At 31.4% G+C, this 16,957-nt stretch overlaps 1 protein-coding gene across 2 annotated transcripts in view; it reads left to right on the forward strand.

Moving 5' to 3' along the window:
* The first annotated feature begins 643 nt into the window (after window positions 1-643).
* Window positions 644-16,957, forward strand: part of LOC140436817 (BDNF/NT-3 growth factors receptor-like) — a 538,571-nt gene continuing 522,257 nt past the window's right edge. The window contains exon 1 of one of the 2 annotated variants that reach the window (XM_072525942.1): window positions 644-1,131. In XM_072525942.1, coding sequence (XP_072382043.1) covers window positions 1,083-1,131 — 49 coding nt within the window. In that variant the 5' untranslated portion in view covers window positions 644-1,082. The remainder of the gene's footprint in view (window positions 1,132-16,957) is intronic. The other variant, XM_072525943.1, reaches the window with a different exon arrangement.

A 16,957-nucleotide genomic window follows, 5' to 3' on the forward strand; every position in this document is an offset into this window, starting at 1 on the left:
CTATCTCGCCCACAACATTTACCCTTTTGCCCTCAAAGTTATTTTTAAGAAACGAAAATAAAAAAACAATTAGTATAAATATCGAAGAAACATATTTTTGTATCAAATTTACTGACGACGAAGAAATGCAAAGAGTAATAGAATCACATATATACTAAAACAAAAGATTAGAACTAATGAAAAAAAAACGTTAAATGGTTATTTATAAGTAAAAATTTTACACACGAAGTTTTATTGTATAATCTGAAGTATTTTTTATAATTATTATTAGGTTTGCTTCAAAATACGTTTTCAAAATTGTTTTGAACTACTGCTGAACCTGTCATACCAAAAAATTCTAAAATAAATCCATAATATGAATAACAACTAAATGAGGTCTAATTGTTACTGATATCGGCGATTACAATTAAAAAAGTCTAATACCGATCATAAAAAATAAATTAAACTGCCCAAACAACAAAATACAACGCCTTTTTGTACTAAAAAAATTATTTAAAATAGAAGAACTCGATTTTATTAAACAGTAACCACATTTCGCTAACCGACTCGTTCCTCATTGCATCAGTGTGGCCAGTTGTATTCACTCACTGACCCATACTATTCATACGACGACTAATCTCCGAAGTCGTCACTAGAACAAGAAACCAACTGTTCCGATTGCCATAAGGGGCGTGTTGTGATCGCGAGATTGAAAAAGAGCATCCTAAATAATCAACAAACAATCCACCAGTAAGCGTGCCCAGTATCTCGGAGAGAGGGAGCAATCACAAACGAATGTTTCAGGCGGCAGTTTCCGCATTTTCGCCGCAAGTGTAACAAACTCGAAGCTCGGTTAAAGCTCGTGGAAGGATAAAGCGCGAAAATTACGGAAGCTCGGCAATTTACATGCGCGCTCTCTCCAAAAAGTAGTAAAGTTTTTATTTGAAAAATGTTACTTTTTAAAGAAAAACATTACAAAATAGACATCTATTAGGATTTAAATAATGTGCATAAAGTGTAAAAGTAAAATAGTTGTGATTATTGTTACAAAAGCTATTAGAGTGTAATTTTTTTACGAAACTTTGGATTTAAGTTATTTAATTATGGGCAAACGAAGAAATTCCAAAAAGAGAGCTATCGATAAACCATTAGGTAAGTATTTTTTATCATTTCATTATAAGTTAATAGCAAATTATTATTATTATTAATATCAACATCAAGATTCTCTTGCGTAGTTTATGGTACATGTGTGTTATTTTTGTATATTGTCAATTATGTATGTGTGTTATTTACATTTTTGTACTAGACTATTCTTTTCTTAATTTTGCTTATTTTTCTTTGTTTATAATTTGTTGGTTCTTGTAAATTGTTTTATCGATTTTGATAGATTTTTCTCAGTTCATGAATTTTGATGTAGAGTCATTACATTTTCTTTTACCTATTCATGATGTAGTTTTTATACATTATTAAACACAATTTTTTTACATTATTTACAATACTTTTTTTGTACAATAATTTATTGCTTTATTTGTAACGATATCCAACTCTAGGTATTTTTATCATATTTCCCATCCATTTTTAGAATTTCTTTATAATTTTCATTTGTATTTATACTCTTGTATATTTCATTTGTAATGTCAATTTTGGGACAATTAAAAAGCCCTTTTGCTGCTTTCACTCCCGGGATTCCCTCTAAAACAAAAGCAAACAAGAAATGTTGCTGAGATGACTTTGAATAAAAATGTTTATTAGCACTTTTTGTGTAGAACAAACCGTTCTCACAGAAATAATGCTTGAAACGTCCGGCGATTTTGAATGTGTTACGCGCGCGAAATAAATTTTTTAAATAAAATTTGTATTAACTCGACGGTAAAAATTTGATATATTTTGTTATGAGTGTCCCATTAATCAAAATGCATTTTAAAAGAGAAGAGCAATTTTCATATTTTGTTGTGAATGAAGTCAGTTTCTAGAAAGCTGTTAAATAAATAACAGTTGTGCGATTTTTGTTATTTTTTACAATCCTTATAATATTAATACAATTTATCACTGTCACTGACAAATCGCTATGAAATTTTCATTGTTAGAGAGTAATAGTCAAAATCTATAACATGCAATTTTGAGTTTTGGCAGCACATTTGAGGCATTTGAAATATGATTTAAAAACGCTGAAACGATCTCAGGGTCACGGGAAATGCCTCCATGAAGACGGCATTAGCTAGAATTTGTAGCTCAAGTTGTGTGGTTTCAAAGTTCAAAAATTTCATACGAAGCTGCACCCTTTATCTTTAAAACGCATTTTGATTTTTGTCGATAGGACAATCTGATTAAAATGTAGAGAATTTTTACCGTCGAGTTAATACAAATTTTATTAAAAAAATTGATTTTACGCGCGTAACTAATATTTAAAATCGCCGGTCGCTTTAACCGTTGTTTATGAGAGAACAATTCGGTTTACCCCTAGCTCCATTTTTTTGTTTAAAACATTTTTTTCTACGGCGTTTCGTATAGATTCTTGGTAGATCGATGTTTTCCTTTTTCTCCTTAAAGGGGAGGTTTAGAAGGAAGTCTGGGGGTAGAAGTGACAAACTTTTAAGCATCGTCCCAAAATTATGATTATCACCAAAATTTAACTTATTTGTTTGATTTTTAGAGGTTTAATGGCATTTTCGTCTGTGACGATTGGAATATCTCTAATATCATAACATGAAATTATATGTATACTACTGTATTAAATAATGTATTAAAGTTCAATAAGATCCCTGAGTCTGTTAAGTGACATATATCTATGCGTAATAAAATCAATCCGGTCGAGGTGTCAATAACGACTTTACCATTTCCAGTATCTAACAACTGCTTCAAAGACACAATTGCACTTTGATCTTGTTTCAAAAATACTCGCATGTTATTTACAGCGTCTTAACATGCTGCCGCAGATTGGATGATGTTAGGCATGCATTTAGTTTGTCCACAGCAGTTAATTGGGGAGTAATTATTAAATAAGAAACAGTATGAAAATATGCCACGAATATCTTTCAAAGTTCTGTCCAGTTCCTGTAATGACCTCTTATATGCCAATTTACATGCTCTAAAATGCAAGCAATTAATTTGCATACCTCTGAATTCTTCGCCATTACACTATTTTTGGCGATGTTGCAATCTGGTGTTTCATTAATTTCTATGTTTATTAGTAATTTCAAGGCAAAATTTTTAATTCGTTCGCATTCCAATAAAATTGCAGATATTTCAGATGAAGCCGATACAAAGGCTACTGCGATCTGATTCTTACCAATAACAATAAAATTAGTAATGTTTTTCTGACCGTCTTCAGCGTCAAGGAAGTAAATTCCAGCATATCTAATATCCACAAGCTTCTAACAAAGTATAGTACGCAATCGATACTTTGATAGAATGTTGTTGATTCCATTGTAGAAAAATTTGTACAAACTATTTCGACAAATGCTTCAGTGTTACACTGTTGTTCTCTTTGTAACTGTTGTTCTCTTTCATAAAGTCACAAGGGAAGTGAATAACATTTATTTACTGTTAAATATTAATGTTGCGTCATAAATTTTCTTTGAAAGATATCTTAAGCTACTCAAAAAACTCTTTCTTGATAATTACCCAAAATAAAATAAAATACATACCAAATGACAGACTAAACAATAAAATTAGCATACTGCCAGTATATTAATATTCCTCAAAAGGTTTTATTATAATTTCTTTATTCTATTTTATTTGATTCTTTACCCGGTTCACAATTTGTTGATAGCTCACTACAAGTTTAACCCTAATTAGAAAACTGAAATACAGAGAGGATAAGTAATACGATATAATAGTAAAAACCAACCTAAAACTGACGGTTTAAGATGTTTTCGACTAACCCACTTTATATCTGAAGGAATACAATACCTTATAATCCTATTACGGGGGTATTTTGAATGGTTAGATATGAACGACCAGTGTCGTAGAGTATATGATTGAAACATTTATTTGAACTAAATAAATATGTTTTTTAAATTGTACTTATGTAAATTGTATTTTTTAATAAAACTTATTTATTTTATTCAAAAATAAAAAGTTTCTTGCCATTTGTAAAAGATACATTTATTTAATTAAGGAAAAAGGCGCCAAATGTCGCCTGGCAAAATTTCCAATGTGTTTTAAATGTATCCATTATTTTCGAATCCGGAGAAAACTAATAAATATTTCTGAAAAATTCAAACGCAGAATGAAAGATTACATTATTACTCAGGGCAGAAAGTCCCTGAAAACTTCTACAGTGTTTATTTTAATATGTTATGTAACAGGGGTGAAAATAAAAGAGAAAATATAGTATAATTTTTAATTGAGAATATTGCATGCAAAAGAAACTTTTTATTTATTCTAAAAAATATTTCATTCTGCTCTTAAATTTTTCAAAAATGCTTTTAAGGTTTCTCAGGATTTGAAAAAAAAATGGATACATTTAAAACACATTGAACATTTTGACAGGCGACATTTTGCGCCTTTCCCCTTTAATACCTTACGATTACAACTACTATTACTTACCTTATATAATAACGATTAGAAAACTATTCAAATTCAAAATAAATAGGATCAACTTCGGAATCCGAGTCATCTTGAGGGTTAATAATTAGGTTAATAATCTCTACGGTCGCATCAATTATGTTATGAAGATCGCACGTTTTTTGTTCTTCTTCTATTACATGTCTTACTGCATCTTTCCAGTTTTGTTTTGTAATATGTTATAAAGACTCGTATAACAATTCACGTACAACTTGTATTTTATATGACATATTTTTTCTAGCCACATAACTTTTCATTTGTGCTCAAATGAGTTCAATTGGATTTATTTCGCAGTGGTAGAGTGGAAGTCTAAAGACTGTGATGTTTCGCCTTTCCGCCATTTTGTTAACTACGTATTTCTTGAACTTAGATTTGTGTTGTCGGGCAATTTTTAAAAGTTCTGCTTTTACCATTCCATCTTCGTAAGGCAGATACTTATTCCGCAGCCAGTCAAGAATATCCTGTTTCTTCCACGCATTCGTTAGAAGTCTTTCTACTAGTCGTGAATGATAAGGTGAATTATCTAATATTATAATTGAATTTGGTGGTATGTGTTCAATCATTTGCTCAAAATACTCTTCGAAAACATCAGCTGTCTCCTCGTGATAGTCTTTTGTGCTTTTGGAATAAAATTCCAACAAACCATGCTTAACAAATCCTTTTTCACTGCCGAATATAATTCGAATATAATTATATTATTAAAAATCTGGGGAATTCCATCTTAATTATCTTGCAACGAATAGTACCTTCGGATATGAATTCCAGGTTTTCTAGTAAAGTGATTAAACGCGAAGATTAGTATTGAAAAATCCAAAGAGATAAGGTATTCTTATTTACAAAATTGTTAATGGTTAAATTCTTATTTTTATTAATATAATATAATAACCAACATTAGTCGTGAAAGTTTTAATTGTTTTTTTGCTAAATATATTAGTATTAAAATATTATCAATATTATATATAACAGTATTAAAACATTATATTATTATTTAATGAATAAACACATGAAAAGGCATATTTCGTGCTCTCAACAATTTGTGAACGAAGAATACTTTATTTCATTGTATTCTTATTTATTTCATTTTATTTTATTATCGATAAAAATTGACGGCATAGTTTATAAAGTTGTTATTACGTATTGTAGTATTACTTTATATGTGATTCATGCTGGTTCTAATGACCCCTTAAAAATGTCCCATGGGCTGGCAGTCTACTTGGCGTAGATGCAGAAAATAAAAAAATCAAAAGTGTAAAAATCTGCTATTATTTAGAGGTATTTTTTAATAAGAAAGAGAATAGTGAAGATCAAAATCATTATAAATCAAAGCTACAATAAATAAGGCTATAACAATGATACGAGCGTTAAATTATTTTCTCTAACAAAAGTTGATAAAAAAAGAAACAAAGGAACGTATCTATAGAACTATTGTACAAACCATTACACTGTACGATTTGGTAGTTTGGGATGTTACCAAAGCTAATAAAAACAAAATTATGACAACAGTGATGAATTATATTTAAGATGAAAGTTGTCGAAAATCAAAATTAGAAAAAATCATAAACGAGCAAATTGAACGCCGGCGAAAAATCAGGATATTTTTAGTTATTTTTAAATATATCCACAGGTGGACTCAGCCTAAATATAATAAGTACCTTGGGTTAAACCAGGGGTTGAAGGCGGTTGACACATAACACTGATTATGCTACCTTTTTGTATACCGTAGGCTTAACAGACAGCAGACTATCGTGCAATATCCCAATGATGCACTGTCGGTATAAAGGAAGACCATTTTTTAAATTTTTAAATTCTACTCGTATTTTATGTGATAGGGATATAATATTTTCTATCATTGTTATTTAAATAGTTATTAATTTACAATGTGATCGGGGCTATCTATTACTGACTGATTATAAAATTACTGTAATAATTGGATATTTCATTATCAAAATTTGAATAGCCCAAGTCCAATAGTACAAATGTATGCGGACTATTGTTATATACATAGTTATTTGTGGTATTTGTTCAGTCTGTTACATAAAGGGTCTATCTGGTAAAAAGATAGTGAAAATTGTCGCCAGCGATATTAAAAAAATAAAAGTAGTGTGCTGTTCTATATCAAAAAGTATTTGACCAAAAAATTATTTAGACCCCTAGACCTAAACATAACCTCAAAAACAAAATCGTGTTTAAACGTTTTTCAATATCTTCGGTTCTAATTATGGTAGAAACTCATTATTTTTTTTTTGTAGAATATTTTATTATCTATATCATGGTTATTTATACAAAATTTTTGGCGAGAAATTTAAAAGATTTTAGTAAAAAACTGTCTCGAACGCCACTCCAAAAAAAATATGTATTATTGGTTGAGTGTCAGTCAAATTATCATAATTCATGATTTTTTTCAAATTTTTATAGGTGCGGCATTACGGTCAAAATATCGGAAAATCATTTTCGGTCTAGTCGGTTATTAGCAATAATCCCCCGAAATATTCCAAAATTAAAAGTACCATGTTGTTCTACATTAAAAGTACCAAAAAAATTTAATAACCTTAAAAAAACTTAAAAGGTTTTATTTCGTTTTTTACCAACATCTTTGAATCTAATCATCGTAGAAATTTTGGGGCGAAATTAAAATTTTTAACCGTTTTTGAAATTTTTAAGATTTGTTTAAAATAAAACTGCGTCGAACTTAACGAAAAAAATAGATTTTTATAGGTGGAATATCATGGTCAAAATAAGAAAAAAAATTTTTATATATTTTTTGGTGTTTGTCTTTTATTTTAAAATCTTGTTTTTGTTTATTTAGTATATATTTGTATATATATATATATATATATATATATATATATATATATATATATATATATATATATATATATATATATATATATATAGTTAAAAACTCGAACATCGAAGTAAAACACCTCTGTGATTGGTATATTTAATTAAAATTTTAATACGAAAAAAATACAATAGGCAATAAAAATAAACGAAAAAAAGTTTTAATTTTTTTTAGTTTATGTTTGGGTCTAGCAGTCTAAAAATTTGTTTGGTCTACTATTATGATGTGGATTTGAACAATATGGTATTTTTTTTTTTTTTTTTGAATATTGCGGGGAATGTTACTATCTTAACTAGCTAGACCGAAAAATCTTTTTCGTTATTTTTATCATGATGCCCCATTAAAAATCTCAAAAAAAATCATGGAGATAATTTGACACTTAACCAATAATATATATATATATATATATATATATATATATATATATATATATATATATATATATATATATATATATATATATATATATATATATATATAAACTCCTGGACAAAATTAACGCACCACTTTAATTAATCTAAATATTTACAATATGAACACAAAATAGAACTAAGTTACATTGAAATAATAATAAACACCTACAAATAAGTCCAACATGACTTAAATAAGTCCATCATGACCTTAATTTGCCTTATTGTTTCTTTAAAAATTTGTTTTTGCCGGAAATGCGTAAATAAGCTAGCATAACTCTTAGCTAGCAAATTACAAAAAGAAAAAAAAATAGTAAAGTAACACCATAAAATGCATCTGGATCTACACTAATACCGTGTAGGCCCTCCTCTACTTCTTATGACTACATTTATGCGTCGAGGCATGCTTGATATCAAATGTTCCACAAAAGCTTGCGGAATATTCTCCCATTCTTCAATAACGGCCTCAATGAGTTGGTTGTGATTGGCAATAGGGGGTCTACGACTTCGAATCTTTTTTTTTGAGATAGTCCCATATATGCTCTACAGGATTCATGTCCGTACTGTTAGGTGGCCACTCTAATAATGGAATATCAACATCATTTAGGTAGCCAATAACCTGTCGAGCCACATGAGGACGAGCGTTGTCTTGCATGAATAAAAAATTAGGTTCAAGAAACGGAGCAAAAGCATTACATGTTCGATAATAATGTTGTCTAAGTAATAATAGGCATTCATAGACCTCGTACGTATGGGGACCAACTCCGTACGAGCTTCAAAGCAAATTCCCCCCCAAAAGATTTTAGAGCCACCACCAAAAGGTACTTTAGGAGAGATATTGCAGCTGGGAAACCTTTCTCCTCGCCTTCGCCAGACACGCTCACGACCACCTGGAGCTTTTAGGCTTACTCTAGTCTCATCGGAGAAAAGAACTCGTTTCCAATCATCGATGGTCCAATTTTGATGCAATCTTGCAAAATTCAATCTCTGAACCCTGTGTTCTCTGGTAAGCAAGGGTTTTTTGGCCGGTTTCCTGTTGCTCAATTCTGCTTCATGTAAACGTCTTCTAACTGTTCGAGATGATATCGCGACATTTCGAACATCTGCTAGTTCATTTTTTAGCAAATTGCTGGTGACTCTCCTATTTCTGAGAGCACGTTGTCTCAAAAAACGATCATCAATTTGATTAGTGAAACGTTTTCCCCCTTGCCCTGGTCTTCGATGGTACGACCCTGTTTCATTATATCGCCTCACCTTGCGACTGATGCTGGAATGATGTCTTCCTAACAAACCTGCAACGTATCGCATTGAATATCCTTCATCTAGGAGAGTCGATGCTCGCACTGCCTCCTCCATTGACAAATTTCTTTGGCGGTTCATTTTTTTATTTGATTTTTATGCAAATGAACTTCCAAACATGCATATGATGAAAAATATCACAATAAAAAGCTTGTTTGTCACAAGCACTTTGCTTTAATCGGTACTTTTAATGAAAAATTTAACTCACTTTAGGTCTAAAACGAAGTATAATACAAATTATTGTTAAAACAAGACTATTATTAGCTTACATAACAACTGTCACTGTCAAACAAGGTCCATAGGCAACTTGTCCTACAGTAAATTATCAATAAATAAAAATTATTGAGAAAAATATGAGTGGTGCGTTAATTTTGTCCAGGAGTTTATATATATATATATATATATATATATATATATATATATATATATATATATATATATATATACTTTGCTTCCTTATAAGACAGAGAAGATTATTTTTCACGTTAAGAACGGCTATGAATAACTATTCTGATGAAACTTATTAAGTCGAAATACGTATCAATAGATACATAGACGATTTGAACGTGAAATCAAATCTTTTCTGTCTTTTTCATTTTATTCGGATCTACTCTGTATGAGTACGAGAAACAAATTCGTTAAATATTTCTGCTTAGATGAATAGACATGTCGTGGTATGCAAATTTTAGATTCCCCATGTCTCTATTAACATCTTTATCATCGTCTGGCCATGCCTTGCAATTTTTAGAAGGCTCCAGATTAAAGCAGAAATCTGAATTTGTTTCGAAACTATCTTACCGATTTTTCTTACCAAAAGTGTTTATAACATCTAGACCAATACGTCTATGTCGTTTTGATATTTAGAAATATTTCTTATGCCTTATAAACCTTATAAATCAGTGCCGAAAATTTTGTTAATAAATGTTTTTTTTGAATCTTAAGATTAGTCAAAGGTAATATTTTTTTTGTATTGCTATCAAGAGGTATGGATTCGATACTACGCTTGGATTATACGCTTTCCTGTAATTAAAAAAAATACAGTTTATTTCACGTTCCTTCCATTTTTTCCATATATTGTTAAACAGTTTCTATCTTTTATGCATATTATCTTGTTTTCGCTTTAACCTTGTGAATATTGCCATACATTTTATTACTGTTAGTAGTATTCTGACTAAAAACGGTTGTTGCTGGCTCGACTTTCTGATTCTCGGAACTTTCCTTCACCTGACCTTTTCAGATTTTGATTATTTACGTTTTGACGTTTCGATTTCCACTTCGGAAATCTTTGGTTTAAATTGTATTTTTAGGACGACTTCCGAAGTGGAAATAGAAACGTCAAAATAAACGTGTTTTTAGCTATAATTATGGTTAATATCCACTACAATCGTAACTAATATTAAAATGCTCCTAGAAAATAGCTTCAGAAGAATATTAAGTTAAATCGTTCAGAGTTACATTTCTATCTATACTCACTGTTTTACTAGTTTTTCTCGTATGTTGATATTATTTCATTACTTCTGACTATTTTGATGTTGGTTCTAAGTAGGCAATAGTATGTAACCCAGCCTGAGAGACGTGCACACCTTCTACAGCCTCTACAACCCAACATAACCCAACTAAATTTGATTTCTTAAACAAGGAAAGAGTCTCTCTTTCCTTGTTTAATGTGGCCTCTCAAGATGGCATTTCCTGTCTAACAATATTTTTGCCCCCACTACCTTTACATTCCCTCTTTTGTCTTTTTGCTCGATGTTATACATGCAACATCAAAGTGAGTGAAAGAAGAAGTACTCGGTTGACTTAAAGGTACCTTGTGATATTGTGGAATATTTCTAAAACTCTTATACACGGGGATAGCTGGAAGGGTTATTATATCTCTATGCTCTTGGTTTATGGGATCTGGTGATAATGGACTTGTTGCGAATCTCTTTCTTTTTACATTCACTGTATATTTAGATCCCTGTGTGGGAGATTTGGTAGCTGATGCATAGCTTGATTTATGTATATTAAGTGCTTCTACATAACTTATGTTTTCTGTTGCTATTAACCGTTTAAATGATTTTTGTTCGGAAAATTCTGGACATTTAAATTTATCGGTGGCAGAATGATTGTCTGTACAAAAAATACACGAAGGGTTGTTTTGTTTCTCGCAAATATCCCTAATATGTTCATTACCACAAAACTTACATATTTCCTTACCACGACACTGCTTAGCTATGTGTCCATAACGCAAACATTTTAAACATTGTATTATTTTAGGAATATATGTTTCGACATCATAAACAATTTTTTCTATTACTACTTGACTAGAAATTGTTTGTCCCTTAAAAGAGACAATAACAATCCCCGTAGGAATTAATGTATTAATGTAATGTAACTTCAGAAATATCAGTATCTACATGTCTAATAACACCTCGTCTTTGTGTGTAAAAAGTAGGTATATACGTATCATAGTTTTTATCCGATAATGTTTTAGATTCAGCTAATTTATTTGCGGCCAAAAATATATTAAATTCTACTTTCAGTTTATTTCTACCAATTATTGAAATATTAACAATGTTATGTTTAATTTCATTTTCAGTATTTAATATTAACCTTGCGGATCCTATTCTATACAATTTACCTATATTCCCTGATTTATTTTCTACGAAAACATAGTATGGTCCCTGATCTCCAAGTGAGTAATAATTATTTTTAATAGATATTTCGCTTACCTTATTTTTGCCGTTTTTATTTTTATAATTTAAATTTAGATTTTCATACTGACTTTCCTTCCTTCCCCGATCTGGTGGGATATTCCAATCGTCATCAATTTCCATGTTGTGTTAAACACACACACACACACACACACACACACACACACACACACACACACACACACACACACACAAACCTATAGTTTAATAGACCCAACTACAAATATTAAATAAAAACTGGTACTGATAATTCAGTAATTGTTTTCGATGTAAACTCGGCAATGTTAATCGACAACTGAATTTAACTTGAATTTATATGTAAAACTAACTAAAATTAAACTTTAAAATGCGGAGAACTTTTGTTCGAGTGCGAGTTTCCATTAGTAAATTAATTAATTTGTAACGTAAAGAAAATTTTTCCCAAAGCCCCTTTCGTAATTAAATTATATTATTAATTAATATATATTAATTAAATTCTGTACTTTTCATCGACTCCGTTGATTTGGTGAAAAAGTTTTACATAAGTTGTAAAAATGTAAAACGCCCATTAGAAGACATAATTTTACCATAAATTGCAAATGTTTTCAAAAATAATGTAGGATTTGAAATACTACAAAACGTTCAGTTGACGCGGAACGAAGCTTTTCCTTATGTAAACATATATTAACAGATAAGAGACAATCATTTCTCATAGAAAATTTAAAAAAACACATTATAGTGAACTCATTTCATATTATTTAAAGTAACTAATTAAAGAGTGAACATTTTTATTATAAAAATTTCGAGTTTTTTTCCAATACAGTAACTCTTTTATTATATATAGTAAAAGTATATCGCTGTCCCGGTGGAACATTGACGTAACTGCAAATTTAAAGAAAATGAGTTTATGTCGTCATTGGGTTCAAACTTGATTACCCTATTCGTCAGATCACTGTCAGACGTGTTGTTCAGCTTTTAGCCACCAGGGAGCAGATGCGTCATATTTGAAAAATCAGCCGATCTCGGAGAAACAATGACAGAATGTATAGTTGTGCTTCGATAGGTCGAGTGTGTGCTTGTACCTACGGTGCTAGCAATTGTATTTTATGTTATTGTTGCTCTAACGTTTTTTCACAAATACGCGGAAACATTGACGTAACTGTATTCTATGTCATTTTCATCTGGATTTCTCCTTATTGTGATGCAACATTGACGTAAGTGCATTTTATGTAAGTAAAATATACACAAAGATCCCTAAACACCAACACTTGGTAATGCTCTCTTAGTCAAAAAGGGAATAAAAGACAAAGGAATGTGGATAATTGGTTGAAAGAAAAGAGGAAAAGACTAAAGATTTCTGTACAGAGGTATACGTCTAGAACAGGAAAACCTGTAGCTGCTTAAAAAATGGGACCTGTGTGTACCAGGATACAATGCCCGACTGAAGGATAAGAGATGGAACCACAAAATACAACAGTGGAGGCCATGGTTAGGAAAGAGAAGCAGAGGACGACCACAAATGAGATAGGCTAATGGCATTAAGAAGATCGGAGAACACAACTGGAAGCAAGTGGCGCAAAATAGAAGACACTGGATTGATTTGGGGAAGGCCTATGTCCAAAGTTGGATTACTTAAGGATGAAGAAGAAGAAGAAAGTGTACCGACAAATGCCTTTTGAAATGTCCAAATAGGGTATCTGAAAAGCTGAGAGAGACACAGTTTTAAGAGTATTAGGCATTAGGGTCCTTGCAAAGACAGCGAGATATTTTGGCTTCTTGTATTCAGCTACTTGAGTTGATACCGACGTATTTCTACATCAAAAACCACTCCCAGAAATACAAATTGTGCATTTTTAATCACAGGCAAGAGAAAACAAGATCGGTTACGTAAAACGTTTTTCATTAATACTTTTGAAATAACTGAAAGAGCTATTTGCTCTATAATTAAAGCAGTTTTTAATAAAAAAAACTACTATTATAACAAAAGATAAACGTGGGAAGTACGAGAGTCACAAGAAAATAAGTGACAAAATTTTGGATTCTGTTCGTAACCATATAAATTCAATTGAAAGTCACTGTCTTCGAAGTGATTCTTTGAGGCAGTACATAGACGGTGGTTTAAATATTGCGGAACTTCACAGAAACTATATTAAGGAACGAAAAGAATCAAAAGAAAAAGAGCAACCTACGATTGTTATTCTCGTATTTTCAACAGCGACTTTAATATAGGGTTTTTTATCCCGAAGAAAGATCTTTGTGACTTAAGATCTTAAGAAGTGTGCCAATAGGACAAAGATCTGCATTTTTTTTATAAATCTCGCTTAAACTATTTCAACTTTACAGTAGTAGAAGTCAAGTCGAAAAAAGACCGGATCTTGCGTTTATTACTATCTAAAATAATTGTCAGTAACCAGCCCAGGAGTTAAGGTGATTTTTTATTCCGATAACTGTGGATACCACCAAAAAAAATTTCTAATAGCCATGTATTCACATAAATGCCAGCTGCATAGGGCTTACTCTTCAAAAATTCCTTTAGGTGATATAAACTAAAAGATTTGAAACAGTTACTTTCAAAACATATAATTCCTGGATTTTGTAAAGCCTTTTACGATTAAATTTTTTGTTGATACTTTTTTGCAACTCTAATTTTATTTTTATTATAAGTTCCTTAATTCCTAAATTAAACAAACAATTTGCATCATCTGCATAGTTTAAAAAATGTTTGCATATTTTAAGCATAATCTTGCATTATTTTACAGAAATATGTGCATTATAATGTGCATTTTTTAAAGATTTTCTTGCATTAGTTATAAATAAGGAAAGAAAAAAAATAATAAAGTTCGATTATATTTTTTATTACGCAGAAAGTTTAAAACTTACTTCCGCCAAAACCACAGAGGGTTCTACCATTCGTTGTTCATTTACGTTCTACTTCATTTATATACAAAGTGTATATCCTGAAAGTTTAACTGGTTTAAAAGATTTAGTTTTAAAAGAATCCGACTTTGAAAGAAAAGCACTATTTTCGGAATTTCTCAAAAAATCTTCTTTTTAAAAATAACTCAACAACTAAAAAAGGAACAGACCAAATTCTAGAATTAAAAGAACAGCTCTCTTTTAGGAAAGATTTTGATTTTTTTGTTCCTTAGGCTGAAAATTAAACGAGATATGATTGTTTAAACTTTGTATTCACATGCGTCTCTCACCATCTTCAAGCCCTTTTAGCACAACCCATTTTAAAACGAAGAGCTTAAAAACAATTAAATATACACCACTTTGTAGTTTAGTTTAGAAGCTACAAAGTAATATTTATTACATTTTTTTAAAGCCCTTCGTTTTAAAAAGAGCACTGAAATGGCTTGAAGATAGTGCTAAACTCACACTAATACATTTAAACAATTATATCTCGTTTAATATTAAGTCTATAAAAATAAAAAATTTAATCTTTATTAAACAAAAACTTTTTTTAGTATTTTGGCATTTTTCTGTATTATTTTTGGTTGTTGAGTTATTTTGAAAAAATAGGATTTTTTGGAGAAATTTCGAAAAAGTGTCTTTACTTTAAACTCGGATTTTTTCAAAACTCAACCTTCTGAACCAGTTAAACTTTAGAACCAAAATTTAGTGTTTGTCTATAAATGAAGTAAACTGTAAATGAACAACGAATAGTTTCAGCCAGGGTGGCTTTGATGTGGGTGAGTTTGTTACCGTCTGCGTCAAAAAAAATGTATTTTATTTATAGCATACCTTATTTATTTATTTATTTATTTATCGTATGGCAATTACAACACATTTAGAACAAATACACAAACACTAGTAATATAGGTATTTGACAAACTTTAAATAGTTACAAACAAACATCAAGTGTATTTATATAATTAATTGACTCTGAAGTTGCAAACAGGAAGTCTTCAGGGCTACCATTGTAGGATCTTGAGGGACACTCTTGAATAATGTGGTCGATGGTTTGGTTCTCCCCACAGTCACATTGAGGAGACGGATTCTTTCCCCATTTATGTAGCATGTATGCACATCTGCCATGTCTGGTTCGGATCCTATTTAGAGTGGACCATGTTTTGCGTGGAAGATCAAAACCTGGTGGCTTGTGGGTAATGCAGGGCATGTTATTTTGCCATTCGTTCCATTCTTGGGACCATGCATTCGTGATGTTAAACTCCTCATGTATCATTCTTGCCGTTTTCATTGGTGGTTTTCTAGAATGGAGACGGGTATTTCGTGCATCCTCGGTATCTTGGTGGATCGGCAGGTTTATATTGTTCATGATCTTTTTGTATTCACGTGTAAGTGCGTCGACTCGTCGTAAATGTGGAGGTGGGATGTGACTTAATACTGGAAGCCATTGGGTGGGAGTTGATTTAATTGTACCAGCTATCATCCTCATAGTGCTGTGCAGTTGATTGTCGACCTTTTTTACGTGTGGACTGTGTAGCCAGACTGGAGCACAATATTCAGCGGTCGAGAAAACAAGGGCTAAGGCAGTAGAGCGGAGAGTGGAAACCGATGCTCCCCAGGTGGTACCGCAGAGCTTCTGTATAATGTTATTTCTTGTACTCAACTTTTGGGCAGTTTTTGTTAAATGCTCTTTAAATGATAGCGTTCTGTCTAGTGTTACGGCCAGGTACTTCGGTGTTTTGTTGTGGGTAAGTGTGGTATTTTCAAACCGTATGTTGAGTTCCTTTCCAGCAAGTTTATTGTTCAGGTGAAAGCAACTAACTTCTGTTTTGCATGCATTTGGTTGAAGTCGCCACTTGTGAAAATATTTGCCCAATGTATATAAGTCTGCCGTCAGAACCTTTTCAGACGTTTCTAGTATTCTGGATCGAGTAGCGAGGCCCCAGTCATCGGCGTATCCGAACTTTCTTAACTGTGTTTCCGGCATATCTGCTAGGCATAAGCTAAATAGTAGTGGAGAGAGCACTGACCCCTGTGGTAGGCTATTCTTAAGTTTCTTTGGTAGGCTGATATCTGTGCCCATCACTACTTGAAACATTCGGTCGTTGAGCATGCTATCTATTAGGCGTGCTATTGGTTTACAGGGGATTGCACGGAGAATTTTGTATATAAGGCCCTCTCTCCATACTGTATCGTAAGCTGCCGAGAGATCAATAAATGCCGCTGAAGTTTTAAGTCTTCTTTGGAAACCTGCTTCGATGTAGGTGGTG

This window comes from Diabrotica undecimpunctata, chromosome 3 (genome assembly GCF_040954645.1).
Source record: "Diabrotica undecimpunctata isolate CICGRU chromosome 3, icDiaUnde3, whole genome shotgun sequence".
NCBI lineage: Eukaryota > Metazoa > Arthropoda > Insecta > Coleoptera > Chrysomelidae > Diabrotica > Diabrotica undecimpunctata.